The sequence below is a fragment of the Neopelma chrysocephalum genome, unplaced genomic scaffold, assembly GCF_003984885.1.
Source record: "Neopelma chrysocephalum unplaced genomic scaffold, ASM398488v2 Primary Assembly neopelma1_26, whole genome shotgun sequence".
NCBI classification, from domain to species: Eukaryota; Metazoa; Chordata; class Aves; order Passeriformes; family Pipridae; genus Neopelma; species Neopelma chrysocephalum.
The window spans coordinates 17,816,896-17,834,486 of NW_020897695.1; the positions used below are offsets into that span (position 1 = coordinate 17,816,896).

The window sequence follows — 17,591 nt, forward strand, 5'->3', positions numbered from 1 at the left end:
GTGTATCTGCATGTCACATACTCAAAAAACTCTTATTTTTTAACTAAGCTGAAAGAGAAAAAACAAGCAGCAATTCAGAAAGTAAAGAAATGTGCTGAGAAAAATATATAAAGCAGTACTTGTCCAAGATGGAAGATGACCTATCTATTTCACATTCAGTAAGACTGACCCAATAACCAGGCTAGAAATAGTCAATGTTTATCCTGTTTGCTCTTAGTTGCTCTGTCTGGGATTCTCAAAAGCAGAGACTAGTCAAGACTTTAAATCTGGCCTCTGTTGATCAGAAGTAACTGCGTAAGGTTCATTACAACGAAATATTCTGAGAGAATTAATGTCCATTAATGATCTATTTCCTTGGCCAGCTTGGTCAGGAAGAGATTCCAATAATGTGCCAACACACAGTTCCCTGTACAGGAACAGTAAACCTGTAGGTTTAAAGCAAAATTACTGTTTTAGTGTCTTGAAGTCTAACAAAATGTGAATTTATTTTAACATTCTCTCCTGTTTTGCCCATTAAGAATGTTTCAAACTTTCACTGTACTTCCTGAAATGCAGCAAGGAGACAAACTTCAGACCAGATAAACACAGAAGCAAATCACTACAGGGAAAAAGAACTAACTCTTCCCATCAAAGAACCAGCATTTTAAGAAACTGCTAATAAAAGCCTAGAATTTATATTATTTTACCTCTAAAAAATATCTGTATCCAGAAAAAAATAATCACAAAGCTGATTAAGTAACTTACCTTCTTCATGTACTCTGTGACTGGGTTCTGTTGCAAGAATTCAGTACTTTCCCGTGTATAAAATCTCTCTGTGTCAGCAAGAAACTGAGATTCAAAGGATTCTTTATAGACAGTTAGTGTAGGTCCTTTTGCAAATGCATCATCTTCATTCAGCCCCAGCTCCACTACATGAAAGAAAAACAAAACCAAAAAAACCCAAGTAATGACAAAATTGTTTTTTATGAAGTGGTCTCTTGCAAATAAACGAAGTACACTCCTTCTAACCTAGATGAAGGTAATTGATTGGGACTGTATTAATGCCACTTTTAAAAACTTTTAAAAATACACATTGATTTTGCACTTACACAATAACCAACACAAGACATTACTCACGTAAATTTCATTTTTGGATACATTTCTTAAATGGATTATAGGATTTGGAAAACTTTGCAATCTCAAAAGCTAGTTCAAATTTCCCCCCCCTCTTAGAGTTCCAGATTATATGCTTTTGTTTTTATTAATGAAATCTATAATCTGGATGGCAAAACTCTCAATATCATGCAAACGGGAAAAAACAACCCCACTCTGCTTTGTAAACTACTATACTTCTCCCCTTCCAGATTTAGGTTCTAAATATCAGATTTGTAAATAATGAACACTCTTGTCCATCTGTTGCACTTTCAAGTATTACAAATATGGTATAATCAACTGTAATTGTACCAAGTGTCAGTACAATATGAAGTTAAAAAATAAATAACTCTATTTAGGTTATTATAAAAAAAAAATCTTTATTGGACATCTAAGGAGGTGGGATGTTACTTCTGGGCTCTGATAGGGTACCTACATTTACTTATTCTTAAAAAAATAACAGAACCTTAAAGAAATCTCATTTACCATAGGATTGTACAACTCCACTGATCAGCCTTGTATTGATAGTTTCACCATTTCTTTCCTTTTCAATCAACTTCAACACTGCATTTGTTACCTTAGAAAACAGGAATTAAAAGTAAGTCAAGAACAGAAAAAGCAGCTGGCAGATCAAGCACAGTATTTAATCAGGAGTGTATTCCTATACTGAAGACAAGTCAAGTCCCTTGAAAACAACATTTAAAGAGATCTGAACATATGAAATTCCTACAGAGCATGTTACACCTTTAAGTTATATAACATAATTACAGTCTGATTAATGGTCAGATATATATGGGTATTAAAGTGCTTAGTCTTTTTTCTTTTTTTTTTAATTTCAAAAAAGCACCTTCTAAGCCAATCTTCTTTTGTTTTATACCTGAAAGATGAAACAACTCTGTGGCAAGAGCTGAACTCACCACCTGTTCTTTACACAAATGATCTGCTGCAACTACTTCATCATGAAGTACTGGTAAGTAAGTGAAATCAACATACATACATACCTGAAAATTGCGGTGGAATGTCTTGTTTTATACTGTGTTGATTTAAATAATTTAAAATATTTGGTTGACCTGAATCTCCCAAGCATCAGTGTAGATTTAACAATTCACAGTAACATCAGAAGAGACCAAAATCCCTGCCTGTCACTATCTGTTCTCATAAAAACTTGACTCTCAAACCTTAAGACATGACTGTCATCAGCCCGGATTCCTGCATGGCTTAGAAATAGCTGAAGTTGCTACTTCATTTAAGATGAGTCTCCTTAGCTTTTTTTTAAAAAAAAACACGGGTCCTCTTTGCAAAGAGATTAGCAGAACAGTCTTGGTTATCAAGGTTCAATCATACACACAGAGAAAGGCCTATTCCCTCAAATATTTCTCTTTTTTAACATCACAAAAGAGAAGCAGAAGGCTCCCTTTTATTTTCAGGGTTTGTGCCCCTCCCATCCTCCAAATTCTCTATGAGCAGTTACTAACAATATATAAAACTAACCCAATAAAATAACACTATAATAATAATATATTTATATATATACATACCTGCTTATTTAATGGTCTGAATAAGCAGTCTCTCCAGGTCACCAAGGCAAGCTAGAAGGAAAGGAAAAAAGGTGAAAGATGGAATAAAAATATTCCTGTTTATGGAATAAATATATTCCATATACACATATACATGCAGGATAACTCCTTAAAGAAAGCTGATAAAGTATGCTAAATAATCGGAACTTTTACAATTAATGTATTTTGGCACACACATTTCTCAACCAACAAGACTGTTTCACACCTAAATTACCACTTGCTTTATTATTAACTCTACCTTTTCTGACAGCGATCCACTGCCAACTGTGAAAACTAACAAAGCCAAGAAATTACTTTGACAATATATGGGGTTTTTTGTTGGCAATTTCCAGGCTGACACAGTCCCTTAGCATTAGGGTAGTAAAGTTAAGAGGAAGGGAACTAAGGATATCAACTGTTTTTCTACCATATGCAAAGTTATTTTAGTGAAGCAATAAAACAGCACATCACCTTCCTAATGCTATACCAACAAGGACAATAATTATCATTTCTAAAAAACCCAAACAACAAACTTTTAGTTATCTGAGATACGGAACTTCTGCTAAGTTCTTCTCTTATTTATATTACTTTACATTACAAAAAAAATTATCAAGATCACATATCAATCTTTCAGAACTGTACCAAAATAACTTACTCTACAAACCAAATGTTGACTGAATCTTAGCAGCTTGGATACTAAAAAATTTGAAGAGATGTATTGAAGTCATCAGAAAAAAAATGCAATTTACTTCTTAATTTGGTATTTGAAATTCTAGGCTGAATTCTAAGAGGAATGACAAGGCCACACTGATGCACACAGACAGTGGTATAAGCAGCAAATATTCAGACAGACAGACAACCCTCAACAGTCTAATACTGCAAGTCCCAATACATACAAGGCAGATTGAACATATCACAGTCTGAGACCCTTGGAATTTTTACAAATATACCAGGGTGGGAGTATGGAAAGAGGGGAGATTTCCACTTTGCTCAACTTCTGTGAACTTCCTACAAGATTCAAGCAGCAATCTGCAGGATGATAATGCAAACATGACAGATGGAATAGATAAATTGCTCCCTTCAGAAAGCTACTTACTGAATAAATTTCATATATTCCTTTACGACCTTCATCGCACTCACGACGAACCCAATGTCGATTGAGGTAGGCACATATCCCATTCAATACTTTGCTTGAAAACCTATAATCTTCCCACTGTTGAGTGTAGAATTTCAGCACACTCTCATCCATCAAATCTTCACCATCCTAAAATAACAACAGTTTATCAGTACTGTTGGGCAATTTAAAGGTAAAACCAAGATATATAAGGTGTACAAACTGACTGTGTAATTAATCTACACCATGCAATGTATTCATAGGAAACATAGTGTTAATACATCTAGTTCTACATTAATAAAGCACAAAGCCAGTATGAGATTTTGGAATTAAAATGCTGGGAAAAAAATGCACAGCATAGACAAAGCTCCAGAAGATACCCCTGTCCCTCCTGTGGGAGAGAGCACGAGGGCACTATGTCAGAATCAAGCAGCAACACTGACAGGTGCACCACGTAAAACATGCCAGTGCAATGGTAATGCATTCAACATGCCAACCTCCATAAAACGTACCACCCGTTCCCACTGTTGCTCCTTGGGGAGCTGAAACCAGTGAGTGTGGATGGAAGAGAAGTAGTAATGAAGTAAATGGGCAGTAAATGAAGCCCCACATTCAAGGAAACAGGTATGGCATAATATTTGTTTTTCTTAAGGAAAAAAAAAAAGGAAAGAAGGTAAAATTTTAAAGTTCAAGTGTCTTTTCAAACTGGACCTCTACAGCCTGAATGGACAAGGGAATAAAACCATGAGTACATTCTGGATAACGTTAAAATACAAGATAGTTTGAGATGGCATGTAACAGTACTTCTCTAAAACAGAGGAATGCTGTTTTGGCTTGATGGGGAAAAGCAGCTCACAGGTACAACTTAGCAACTGAGGTAAAGCCTACAAAACATTCTAGTGGCTAATGGAGACAAAAGCAAATTTCAAGATTATTCTTTTTTTTTTTTTTTCACTTCCAGTGGCTGCATACACCTCTAGGTTTGTTGATACAAGCTTTTCTCAACCCAGTCCCTATTACTTACTACAAGTGCAGATCAATCTCACGTCCCATCTTACCTTAAGGAGATTTGTCAAGTAGTTCTTCAGAAATTCTTTTAGCCGTTTGTACAACTCCAAGCCAACAAACTGAGCACCTCCAGGTGTCTGGCCCTTTTTTGATTTAGAAGGAGGTACTCCAGCTCCCCGTGCTTGATTAGACTGGTGTACACTGGTACAGTAGTTATAAACATGACTGACAGGAGCGTTAAGGAACACATATGTACCAGTGTAAGACATTAAAAATAAAATGAAAAACTATGTTCATTTCAATAAGCTATTACTTACATGACTTAAACATAATACATTACAAGATGCATTAGGCCACATCAAATCATACCGAAGCTAAGAAAATGAAGTAATTTTCAGCAGAGTTATCTGCAATAGAAACCTGTAAAACTGCTGAGAGCACTGCAAGTACTAACCCCAACATCAAATTTACCTAACACTTACTTAACAAGATCACCAAGAAAACAAAGCAGTGGAATTTGCTGGTAAGGTTATTTTCAACGTTTAAATGGAGTTTATTTGATGTATTATATTGGCCTTCTACAAATACATAAGCTTTCATTTGAACTGGAAGAAATTTCAACACTAACCCTCAAGCAACATTTAGTAGTTGAAAACACAGAGAATATTTTTGCATTCTTTCAAACACAGTCCTTTATAAAAGATTTGTCCACTTAACACTGGCAGACAGGGTACAAACCTGGAAAGCAGTAATGGTGAGACACACATATATTTAAAAGATTAATAAATAAAGATTAATAAATAAATAATGGAACCTAATTTTAGTCTACAAGTATAATCCCAACATTTAAGTGTAAAATCACAGACTCATTGAATTGCTTAGGTTAGAAAAGACCTCTAAGATGAGTCAAACCATTAACCCAGCACCTCCAAGTCCACCACTAAACCACCTGTCCAATCACCACGTCTATGGGTCTTTTAAATACCTGCAGAGACAGTGATTCCACCAGCTGCTCCTCAGAGGACTTGTGCTCTAGATCTGTCACCAGCTCTGTTGCCCTTCTCTGGACACGCTCCAGCACCCTAAAATCTTTTGTGTAGCGAGGGGACCAAAATGGAACACAGGATTTGAGCTTCGGCTTCACCAGTGCCAAGTACAGAGGGACAATCACTGCCCTGGTCCTGCTGGCCCCGCTATTGCTGATACAGGCCAGGATGCCATTGGCCTTCTTGGTCACCTGGGCACACTGATGGCTCATGTTCAGTCAGCTGTCCACTAGAACCCCCAGGTCCCTTTCTGCTGAGCAGCTTTCCAGCCACTCTTTCCCCAAGTTGTAGCGCTGCCTGGGGTTGTTGTGACTTAAGTGCAGGACCCAGCACTTCTCCTTGTCGAACCTCATACCACCGGCCTTGGCCCATTGACCCAGCCTGTCCAGATCCCTCTGCAGAGGCTTCCTACCCTCCAGCAGATCAACACTCTCACCTAACTTGGTGTCCTGTGCAAACTGACTAAGGGTGCACTTGATTCCCTTGTCTCAGTCATCAATGAAGATATTACACTGAACTGGTGCTGGTACTGAGCCCTGGGGAAGAACATTTGTGACTGCCTGCCTGTTTGTTGCCCATGCTGCATGCATTGATATAGATGCACTTGGGTTACTGAACCCAGGGTGAAAAGCCCTAATTCCTATGCAACCAGGCAATTCTGTGGTTTCTAACATATCAGTGACTCTTTTGTCTTTGCTGTCACATGGATCTCTATCCCCTACCTCCACTGAGATGGCAGACTGAAGGATCTCACTAGCACGCTACACCTTAAACATTGGTGCTGCCCCCTGGTTTCATTCCTCTCCCCCTTCAAATGTAGTTTAAAGCTCTCTCAATAAGTCCTGCTATGCAAAGACACTTTCCTCCCTTTGAGACAGGTGTATCCTGTTTGTTGCCAACAGGCCTGGTGTCGTATAAACCAACCCAAGATGAAAAAAACATAGAAGAAAATCAAAATTCTGTCAATGACACCAGGCTTGGAGCCAAGATATTGATCTGCCAGCTTTTCCTGTTTCTTCTCTTATTCCTTGCAACTGAAGGAGAGAGGAGAAAAGTACTTTAACTCCTGATCTCTTAACCAGTCATCCCAAGGCCCTGAAGTGTCTCTTGATTACCCTCGGACTTCTTGCTGCAACGTCATCGCTGTTTACCTGAAAAATCTGAGCACCATACCAGGGTAGGAAGTGTTCTCTTCACACCGTTAAGCCAGACTTCACAAAGGCAGCAGACAACCCTAAGAAGTGGTAGCAATAATTTTTCCTCTTACACTAATACAGCCTGGAACTTTAATATAACATTTCAAGAAAACACTCAGTTTTCTGACCTAAAACATCCAAATATTCAGAATTCTTTCAAAGTAGTAAGTGGAAGTCACATTGCCCAAAACACTTCAAATAGGAAAGCATTCTGAAAGAAATCACTCCACATGCAAGAAAAATAAATTAGCTGGGTAGCACCTAAAAGAACTTGATGAGGACTCAGATCTGACAACAAAAATCACCCTAATGACTCACATGGCAAACAATCAGCCAACAGGAACAAAGCTACCGAGCACTCATGCTTCTACTGACAGTCTAAGGGCAGGCTTTTGAATCACATCTTGTGTTAGAGAACACTGTATTAACCAATCCAGAAGGTTTAATTTGGTTTTAACTTGTGTTTAGCACAAGTGGACCCAGCTTTAACCACCAGACAGGTTTCCTCCACAGTACACCACATATTATGAAATTAATAGAGAGCTGACTTTCATCTTTCCTTTCAGAAACTCCATCACAATGTAGTGGAAGACATCAGCACAACCAAATCCCAAGGGAATTATAAACCCCAGATATATGACACATTACAGTCACTGTGAACAGAGTTGCTTGTAATAAATAGCAAACTCAAGTAAATAAATTTCTTAGAGTATCCAGTTAACTTTCTTTAAAGTCATTAACTTTAAAAAAGCTTCATAGACAAATCATACCCTTAAACTGGGTTTAATGATCAGAGTATCTTGCATGCCATTAGGAATAAGGCCCACAGTCTTCATATCAAACTGGAAGGAAAGCCTGCTCATGGTCTATATTCACATACTTGTTCAGAAAGCCATTGCATTCTATGCAAAGAAGCAATGCCCTTTGCCTAAGATTAACTCTTTCTGAAAACATAAAGCATATTTTCATTTCCTATCTGTTATCTTATCCAGGTGCCAAATAACTAAATTTCCAATGGTATCAACCAGTAACATAAAGACTTCATCTGTGTTGAATTGAAGCAACTGAACTTTTAATCAGCCCCTTATCTCTATCAGCCACTGATTTCCTGGACATTAATGATTTCTTCTACCTCCTAATCATTTGTTTGTTCAAATTCCCTGGTAGTGTTGCTACTTTTACCATCTACACTTTGACTTCAGAATTCCCTGTTCAAGTGAGGAACACCACACAGCACAACAATTTTTTTCTAGATATGCAACTTACTTTCTTTCCACAAACAAGAAAAGCAGGGCTTATCTCACAGTTTATTTTTAAAGGAGTTACTATAAATTTATCTAAAATGGAAAACCTGTCCATCATGATACAAGGAACTTAGGGTTGATCCATAAATACCCAGTTGACAGACTTGTCTCCTTCTTCCTCTAACTCTCCTACCCCAAGTGGCTTTGAGCAAGCCTAAAAATATGAAGACTGTCTAGATGATGGGTAATTCTTGCAGCTTTGAGAGTAGTGCCTGACAAAAATACTCCTCCTGTTCATCTCTACAAACAATCACAACAACCTTCAGAAAAATAAAGGCCAAGGTTAGAAGGCATAAGCCTTTTCCTAACTCTATACATTTTACTATTAAATTCAGGATTCCTTGTAAAGTAAATACTGAGAGAGACTGAGACTTTCTGTCCATCCCTGACAGTAATCAACTCTGAGCTGAACAAAAGTAATATCAGTAATGCCCATCTTTGTCTTTTATTCTGGCTTGAGACTTGCTAGCCAAAGGGTTCAAGGCAGCACTTTTGAAATTCTCTAACATAGTTGTTCTATACAAGTCACACTGAAGTTAGTTTGCCTGTGCAGAAGGCCGTTTGCAAGTGTAAACAACTCTTTGACATATTACACCTAAAAGAATGCTCTCTTACACTTTGTTTACAATCTGTGTCCCCATCTGCTAAAGCCAGCCACTGACAGAAAGATTGACATATTCAACAAAAAAACAGATTTGTGCTGTTACAACAAAGTATATGACAGTCCATCTCAGAATAACAAGGGGAACGCTATGAGAAGAATTCTTGGTTGCAGAAGGCAAAATAATCCCCTCAATGCTTTGTATGCTAGAAGCCATATACATACACAAACAGCTATCAAGAAACTTTTTTGTGGGTGTTTGCACAATTCTGCATAGCAATTTCCAACTACAATAAGCAGAGAAGTAAATTCATCAGTAGAATAGTTTGCACCACAGTGAAGCCGTGTTGGTCCCCAAGCTTCTGGTTGCTGAACTTCAGATTTGGCCCAGCAAACAAACCATCTATAGGAGGAACAGATCAAGATCAATGTCCTCTAACCTCTACACCTTCCTTACAGTGAAGGAGAAATTACATTTACTTAACAAAATTAAAATTTAAGGAACAAGACTGCAAGGAAGTTTATGAAATGATTCAGCATTGTGCTGTTCAAGATGAAAAACCTATTTCTGAATGTTATTCTCCTATAAAACTCTTCAAAATGGGATACAAAAAATAGCCAAAGACAAATTAATTTTACCACCTTTGTCATCAATATAATTTACACTACTTTCGACTTCCTTGGCTCAGTTTCTAAAGGTGGGCAGAGCAAAGGGGAAAAAAAAAAATCCCATGCCTCCAAGCCATCTTGTATAAGATCATTTCCACAAACCACCTGGAGAGCTTCCTTGGCACCTGCTTTTTCAGTAGCATGAGAGCTCATGCAGGCCATCACTCATCTGGACTAGGGAAGTAACCACCACTACAACTAACTGTTGTCCCTGTTTCCAGATCCTTTGCTCAGTAGGTCTGAACTTCTGTGTCCACACAACGGAAGTGAAACAGGCTCTCTCAGTAACAGTCCATATATTTTTTGGGCAAGTATGCCATCAAAACACAAGCTTGAGCATGCCATGCTCAGCTCTAACCTGCTCTCCTGCCCAGAAAAGTACCAAAGTACTCCATACAGCTTTTTTTTTTATTTCGTCCAAGAGCAACTGCAAAAAGAAATTATATGAGGAAAATTATCAGTTTTGTAATTCAACACACAACAGGAAAGCAGTTAGACTTTACACTGATGGGTGCAAATTACTCAGTTTTGCAAGAGTCCTTAGTCTTAAATTTTTAAAAAAGAAAACAGTTCTGCTGAGGTAATAACTGATTCCTCTTTCAGCAGTATAGCTGGGTCCCCACAGTTTTTCCATTTTCCTATGAAAAATTCATATAACTGGAAGAAGTCTGCTTGAGGAACAGATATGTAAAATTAAAGGAACTGAAAAGGAAGCAGAATTAACACAACATAGCACAAACTATAGTGCAGAGAAAAATGACAACAAAGCTTTTTAAAAGGAGGAAGCCCACAAAAACAACAAAAGCTGAACGCTCTACCAAAATTTCTCTGTTTTTATGTCTAGTCTCTTTATTATAAACATCAGTTTTAGACATAAATTTGCTATTTCACAGATCTCAAGCAATAATTAACTTTATGCTCTATGTTCAATGGCTGGCCTACAGGACTAAGTTGAAATTAGTTCCACTTCTGTGAAAAACTTGTATTTTCCTAGATCACACCAAAGGCATGCAAGAACACCATAAAGAAAGTTACTGAAAATACTGATAAGAAAATTGCTAGGAACGATTATGGAAGTTTTGTATTCTTGTAAAACCACTTCTAATACAAACAATACAGCCTATTATATTTACTAAAGAACACCTTTACATATTTTCTTTAAATTAAAGCCATTCAACTTCTGTTGAAATCCAGAAGATGAGGCTGTGTGAACCTCACAAAGCCACCTCAGGCATCAGTAAAGCTGCTAAGAGACATACCTACATGACTTTAATGTTTCATAAGCCAAATAGATTAAGGAATTTTGCAAAAGTTCTTGAAATTATAAGGTTGTCAAAAAGCAATCAATCTTCAGAACAAGTGCTTTAAACACTCACTTTAGCTTTGCGAGGAGCAGCAGTAAAACAAAAAACCCAGAAACCTTCATTCTTTTCCAGGAGGTATCATCAAGAGATTTTACCTATGTTTGGTTCATCATTCAGTAAGGAAGGGTTACCTCCCCAAAACAGTTCAAAGGAAACAAAGAAACAAATTAAGATCCCTTCCCCAACCCCACACATTCACCACTTGTGTTACAAAACAATTAAGTCTCTAGACTTAATTGATACATCTAAGTATTTAGATTTGATACAATTGCTGTTCAACCATCCCATTTCAGTCAAACCATTTTAGTCCAGGAAGGACTGCAGCAGAGACTGAAGGAGCTATTACAGCATCAGCTGTGCAGCTGCTATGAAAATCCAGGCATAACTCAGCTCAGACACATTTCTACAAGTCTGAGATCAGAGAAACTTCCAGCAAAAGCCATCTGAAGACTAATAGATAACTTCTTGTTTCCCTCTTCATGGCATAACCTTAAAAGAATCATAGAGAAGCACTGAGTTACAAGAAAAACACAAATTTTCAAAGCCAAATGCATAAACAAAGTGTACAGTCTTAATGCCAGGAAATGTAAGATCCACTGTAACTGAAGTTGCTTTTAAATTTAGCTTTTGTTGCATTGACAGAGGTTGGTTTTGTACAGAATATTATTAGTTACTATAAAAAGAAAAGTAGAACAGCAAGCGATCACTGTGGAAGAGGACATAAAGGGAAATGATTAATATAAACATATTCTGCCCTTCTTTCAAACTGAAGCTGCCATTTTTGTAAATACACACAAATCCATACAATGATACCTACTTTTCCACACATGTAAAGACACGTTATGTACCCTTCAAACATGTAAACAAATACATTTACTTCTACCTTCGTGTTCCACACAAGCCCTAACTGGCACATGATAAATGCTACGAAATCGGGTATTGAAAGTAAGCAAGACTAATAGCAGACAGCAGAAGCTGCTTTGATGCACCAAAGTGACCTTAAACAATCTGACATTGAAGTGAAAGGATGTCTTAGAGTGACAGAAACTCGAGAGAAAGTGGAAGTTTCCAAGATTAAAAAAAAAAAAAAAAGCATGCCCTAAGACCTCAGTATCTTTTCTGTACAGAAAAAGCATAATAATGTGTTCAGACAAAAAATCCCCACAAGAACATACCATGCTGCCTGGTAACAACAGATTCATGTAATTAGAAAATAAGGATTTTCACAGTTTTAATATGCATGTGCTGAGTAAAAATCCTACTAAATTACAGGAATTCAAGTGAAAGCCACTAGGAAAAGGATTGCAACAGAAGCAACTACAAATGGATGCCAAGAGAAGGGCTTCATGGTTTTGACTGGGCAACATGTGCTACTGGTGCTGAATCTATCCAGAGGCAAAAAAATTGCTAACTATATTTATACATTCTATTTTATGAACAGACAGATTATCCTGAGTCATCTGGTATTTTTAAAATGTAAGCATACTACACTTAATTATTTAATGTTTAACACAGCATTTTCCTTTACCACTTGCCAATATCTGAGAAAAAAAAATCCCACCTTATAAAAAAACTACAGTAACCTTTTGTGAGGTACAGTTAGTTACATTTGGTCCAATGGATAATTATTAACTACCTTTTTGTTAAAATAAGTAAATAAGTAAAAAAAATTGAATCACAATAAGCAAATTTTGAAACAAGGATTTCATAAAATCATGAAATGTAAAAAACCAGCCTAACCTTTACTTAACCTTAAAATACTTAAAAAAATTATTTTGAAAATAATTACTAATGATGGCTAGTAATGGAATAATATAAGAAACACATTTGTAAAATCCAATTTACAGGTGACTTGAGCAAATTTTAAGTCATAGTAAATTCAGTCATTTTACTTCAAATTTTCACATAAAAGCTATATGATAATTATGCCAAACAACTACTCAAATGTATCACTGGTAATTTTTATGTACACATTAGAAAGACTCCGAAAGCCAGTCCAGACACTGCAATCTGGACACTGCATTTTACATCTTAGTAAAACAACCACACCACACTTCCCACAGTATAGTAAACTATCCTTATCAATGAAAGATTTTAAGATATCTCCATGTAAAGAAAAATCTTATTTGTTGTTAATTAATGGCATTTGGAATCTTTAAACAGTCTTAGTTTCCCCAACTGAATTTTCTTTAAATATTAAACTGAGTTTATGTAAAAAATGGTAATTCTGGCATTTCAAGTAAAAAGTACACACATACAAAATAGAAGCACAACACTAATCTTTCCATTCACCGCTCATATCTGAAAATTGGTAAGTTGATGTGTGCTTGGACAAAAAACATAAGTATTTTAGGAAGTTACTCATTTTTTTTTGCCCAAGTCACTGTGAAAAATTATGCTACTTTAATAGTCCAGGAAAGTTTTCTGACAGTCTAGCACTTGGTCTGCAAATCTGCTTAAGATACATAAAACAAGAAAATTAACAAAATCCTTTCATTCTCTCCACTGCAGAGTTTAAATACAAATGCAAGTAAATCCCAGTTCATCCTCTCATACCACGAGGCCTCAGGAAAATAAACTGCAGGCTCACCATAAGATTAGTTTGAAAAACAGGCATCACCTTCTGGCAAAAAAAAAAAAAAGAAAATAACACAAGATGTATGACTATTTTATCCTTGCCAGGTGACATTAAAAAGAGGTGGCCATAATGACAAGTGACTTACAGCAATATAAATAAGTAAGAATAATTCTAGTAAACAATGTAATAGGTCTTCAACTAATAATTCAAAACAGAAACTGGCAACTTGCTACACACAAACACAGTCCTCTCTTGGACAGTCTAACTGAAGTTTCCTCCAAATAGACTAAATGCTGCTGAGAGACTTTAACAAACTAGTCCTGTGGCTCACAGCCTATAAGCTAATTGTCACTGAACTAGAAATAGGGTAAACAGGCCCTTCACTCACATTAATAGTGCTGTTAGATCTACTGTTCTGAGAAATCTAGTTAATTTTATTGACTATTTCTCTTTTCTGCATGAAGTCAATGCTTGGCATATAATTCTATGCTAGCTTGTAATACAGGCTGTCAGATGATGTTAGTTACTGCTGTAGGAGCTACTAGGCACTTCAGTACTAGAAATTACTTGATATCTGGGTAAGGAACAGAAAAGCATCCAGATTTCATTTTCAAGAATGTCACATATAGGGAAAAAAGCCGAAACACCAGAACAACAAAACACATAAGAAAGAAACAGATGATCATCTGATCTGACAAAAAAACTGACAAAAACCCCCACATCCTGCAATCAAAAGCACAAATAAATTTTAATTAGAAAAAGGAGGCATGATGACCTTGGTAACCACTGTTGAGAGGAAAGATTTTTTGTTCACCTCAGTATTCTCAGATCTAGAAAAGCCTTGGAATAATCAACGTCTTTCTTCTCCTACTGAAATGAAGTGGAAAAAACCCCCACATAAAGTACAAGCTCTGGCCTGTACTCAGAGATTGACTCTAGTGTCTCACAAAAAGAGACACTGAAAAAAAAAAATTAGTGCAGGTGTGATAGAGATACAAACATTCTGAATTGCATAACTATTTTAATTCTTTTCCAGATCCACTTGACCAAGGCACAATAAAACCTTCTACATGTCCCATCAATTTTGACTGAAAAATCGACAGCAGATACAGGATTAAAGGCAAGTTTGCTCGTACGCATGGTTCTCCTCTGCTTATAAATTAGAGGGATGAAATGGAATCCATTTCATACCCTGACAAAAAAAAGAAAAAACAGGGGATGGGAACGGAGGAAAAGGACAAAAGAGGATGAGGGAAGACTAAAGTGCCCACTGCACAAGACCTAGCATCCTTTAAGCAGGGCTGATCTTCAGACCAATTAGAGCTGCAGCTGAAACTCATCCGCATCTGTTCTGCTTTCCAAACTAAGCTGTTCGATAGGCAGAGCTTCCTGAAATAAAAGTCCATCAATCTACTGGACTTGCTGTACACAAAGACTGAGCAAATATGTTACAGTTACTGCATTTGAAAGGAGAGTAATCTTTTAAACACAACTTTTGAACATGTGCACATGGTATAGGATGCAAAATGCATTGTTATCTTCATAGTAGATGAAAACCTCAGCCTAACCAGTGTCAAATATTCTGAGTTATCAAACTATTATATTAATCCACAAATCAAACTTGACCAACAAAATTATCCACTAAATTATTTCACTTATGAAAGTAAAAAAACCAGTCCTTAGTTTTGAACCCGACAACTCCTTGAAGAAGCAATGGGAAGAAAATGAGTAGTTAATAGACAGTATATCCCTTTTTCAGCTTAATTCCAAGAATATTTGAGAACATCAGGAGAGGAAAAAAAAGAGAAAAAAAAGAGGAAAAAAAAGTGTTTTACCATTATAATTAGTACCTAGTCTTCAGCTGCCTTGCTTAACAGACCTCACAAACAAGGATATATTAAAGGCACTCAGAAGAAAAAACTCTCTCAGAGGTTCTACCACATGACAAGTTTCTGTCGGACACTCAACTTTTGCAGACTGGTTTCACTGAGTCAAGAACAATGTTGAACCTAGCGCTGCAAGAAATCAGTAATTTTAAGTCTTAGTAAAAGGTCTGACCCGAAACAAATGTCATTACATCTTCCCATCACTATTAAAGAAGTATCCTAGAAACACTCAGCAGACTGATCAGGGTTCTTCCCTCCACCTCCAGAAGCATGGATTCTGCAGGCACAGATGGGTAAGATTACACACTGATGCTGAGATTACATGTACAGAAAAACTTTTCTACCTCCTTAGAAAGTCCAGGGAACTACTGAATTGATTGCTTTATAGCCTTCAAGCTTCTCTTCTTTTATAAAAGGTCTGTCCTTTCAAAAAAATTAACACAGGCTAAAATTTTATATGCTGCACTCAGTGCCAACAACAGCTTTAGACATTAGTTTATGTATCAGAACAGTAACTTTGTTAAAACAAAGCAACTCTAAAAATTGATAAAGAAAAATAGCAGAACTACTTAAAGGAAGATATGAAATGTATTCAGTCATCACTTCTATCATATGTCTACACACTTAGCAACCACCTTCTTACTTACCACAACTTACCACCACCTTCTCAAGCAGTATTTACTCTACAGAGCAATACAAGGTTACGAGAGTCACTGCAACACAACAGATGCAAGACAAAGGTGGTTTCTCACCAAATCCTTTTACATGCCACTGTATAGGTGGAATATAAAAGAATTTCTCACTTTCTAAATAAAATCCTTAAGTCAAACACTGAAGCTATAATATAGCACAAGACACATGTCTCCTTCAAATTAGTTTTAAAAGATCCTTATGCACTACTCGACAGAAAAAACCTTCCTACAATCTTCCAGCACACTCACACAAGGATGTTAACCCCCCTTTTAGCATCTTATAACCACTCCCAGAATGGGAAGATGCTGGAAAACAGCTCTCTGATGCAAGCTAGGAATTAAAGAGAAATTCACTGGACACATTATAAAACCAACTCAAGAGTAAAGTATTACTTTGAGGATGACATTTGAAAAATTTTTCAGGTAACTGGACATTATTACCACTAAGACCTGCAGCATAATGCCAGAGACTAACATATAAAGGAAAAAGAATTTCTGTTTTCTTTGTGTGTATTGTGGACTCAAAATTACACCTATTAATAAAATCACTTTAAACATCTGCTCTATCAAAAATAATAGTAATCAATCTTGAAATACAGAGGTAGCCATAATAATTATGGAAGTCAGTTTTCCAAATAACAGAATGTTCCTGCTTATTTGCCAGTAATATTAAATAGAAAAGGTCAATCTTCAAAATAAAAATAAGTATTCTTAAAAGCCATTAAGTCCAATGCTTATGAAGCAATTTTGAGTTTTGAAAAGTAAAAAGCTATCTCTAATCTACTAACAGGGAAAGTACTAACTGTCACAGGCATTAGGATACGTGTAGAGTTCCATGTATCTGGATTTCGCCATACTTTGTCTGGTGTAAACCTGTTGAATTCCAGCTCTAAGGTCATCCCATATCTGGTCAAGACCAATCTGTTTAAGTCCATGCGGGTTCTGACTCCTATTCGATGACATTTTGTATTTCCTGTAAAGTCTTCCAGTGCAGCAGCCTGAGATCTGGTTATTCCTCCATCAGAATCACAAGTCAAGTAACATTCTAAACTCAGTTGCAGCAACTCAGTGAGATATTCTTTACATGCAAGAAGTGATGTTTCCCAGGAAGATTACCTGCAAAAGGAAAAGAAAATATACACCTTATATGACAGTCCGAATTCATTCACATTAAGGATACAAAATTAATTATTTCATTGAAACGTTGTCAATTACACAGATGAGAAATCCAAGATGAGATCTGAAATACCAAAACCAAGGAACGTAATCTTGCAATTCAGCAAGCCACTACGAAATGGGACAGTTAGTACCCAGAGCTGCCCAAAGGCTGCTCTGGTCAGGGCAGCTGACAACAACATCCTAATGCTAGTAACAAAACCTAACAGTAAAAATCTTTCCAAGCAGCAGACACTATCTTATCAAGAAGTGTTTCCTCCCCATACAACA

The 17,591-nt window shown here is 36.6% G+C and overlaps 1 protein-coding gene across 1 annotated transcript in view; it reads right to left on the reverse strand.

Annotated features, from left to right (window-relative positions):
* Positions 1-17,283, reverse strand: part of CUL1 (cullin 1) — a 37,377-nt gene extending 20,094 nt beyond the window's left edge. The window contains exons 1-6 of the mRNA XM_027675788.1: positions 16,969-17,283; positions 4,860-5,034; positions 3,784-3,951; positions 2,670-2,720; positions 1,618-1,708; positions 745-908 (exon numbers count right to left, since the gene is read on the reverse strand). Of these exons, the coding sequence (XP_027531589.1) occupies positions 745-908; positions 1,618-1,708; positions 2,670-2,720; positions 3,784-3,951; positions 4,860-5,034; positions 16,969-17,108 (789 nt within the window). The 5' untranslated portion in view covers positions 17,109-17,283. The remainder of the gene's footprint in view (positions 1-744; positions 909-1,617; positions 1,709-2,669; positions 2,721-3,783; positions 3,952-4,859; positions 5,035-16,968) is intronic.
* Positions 17,284-17,591: the final 308 nt, after the last annotated feature.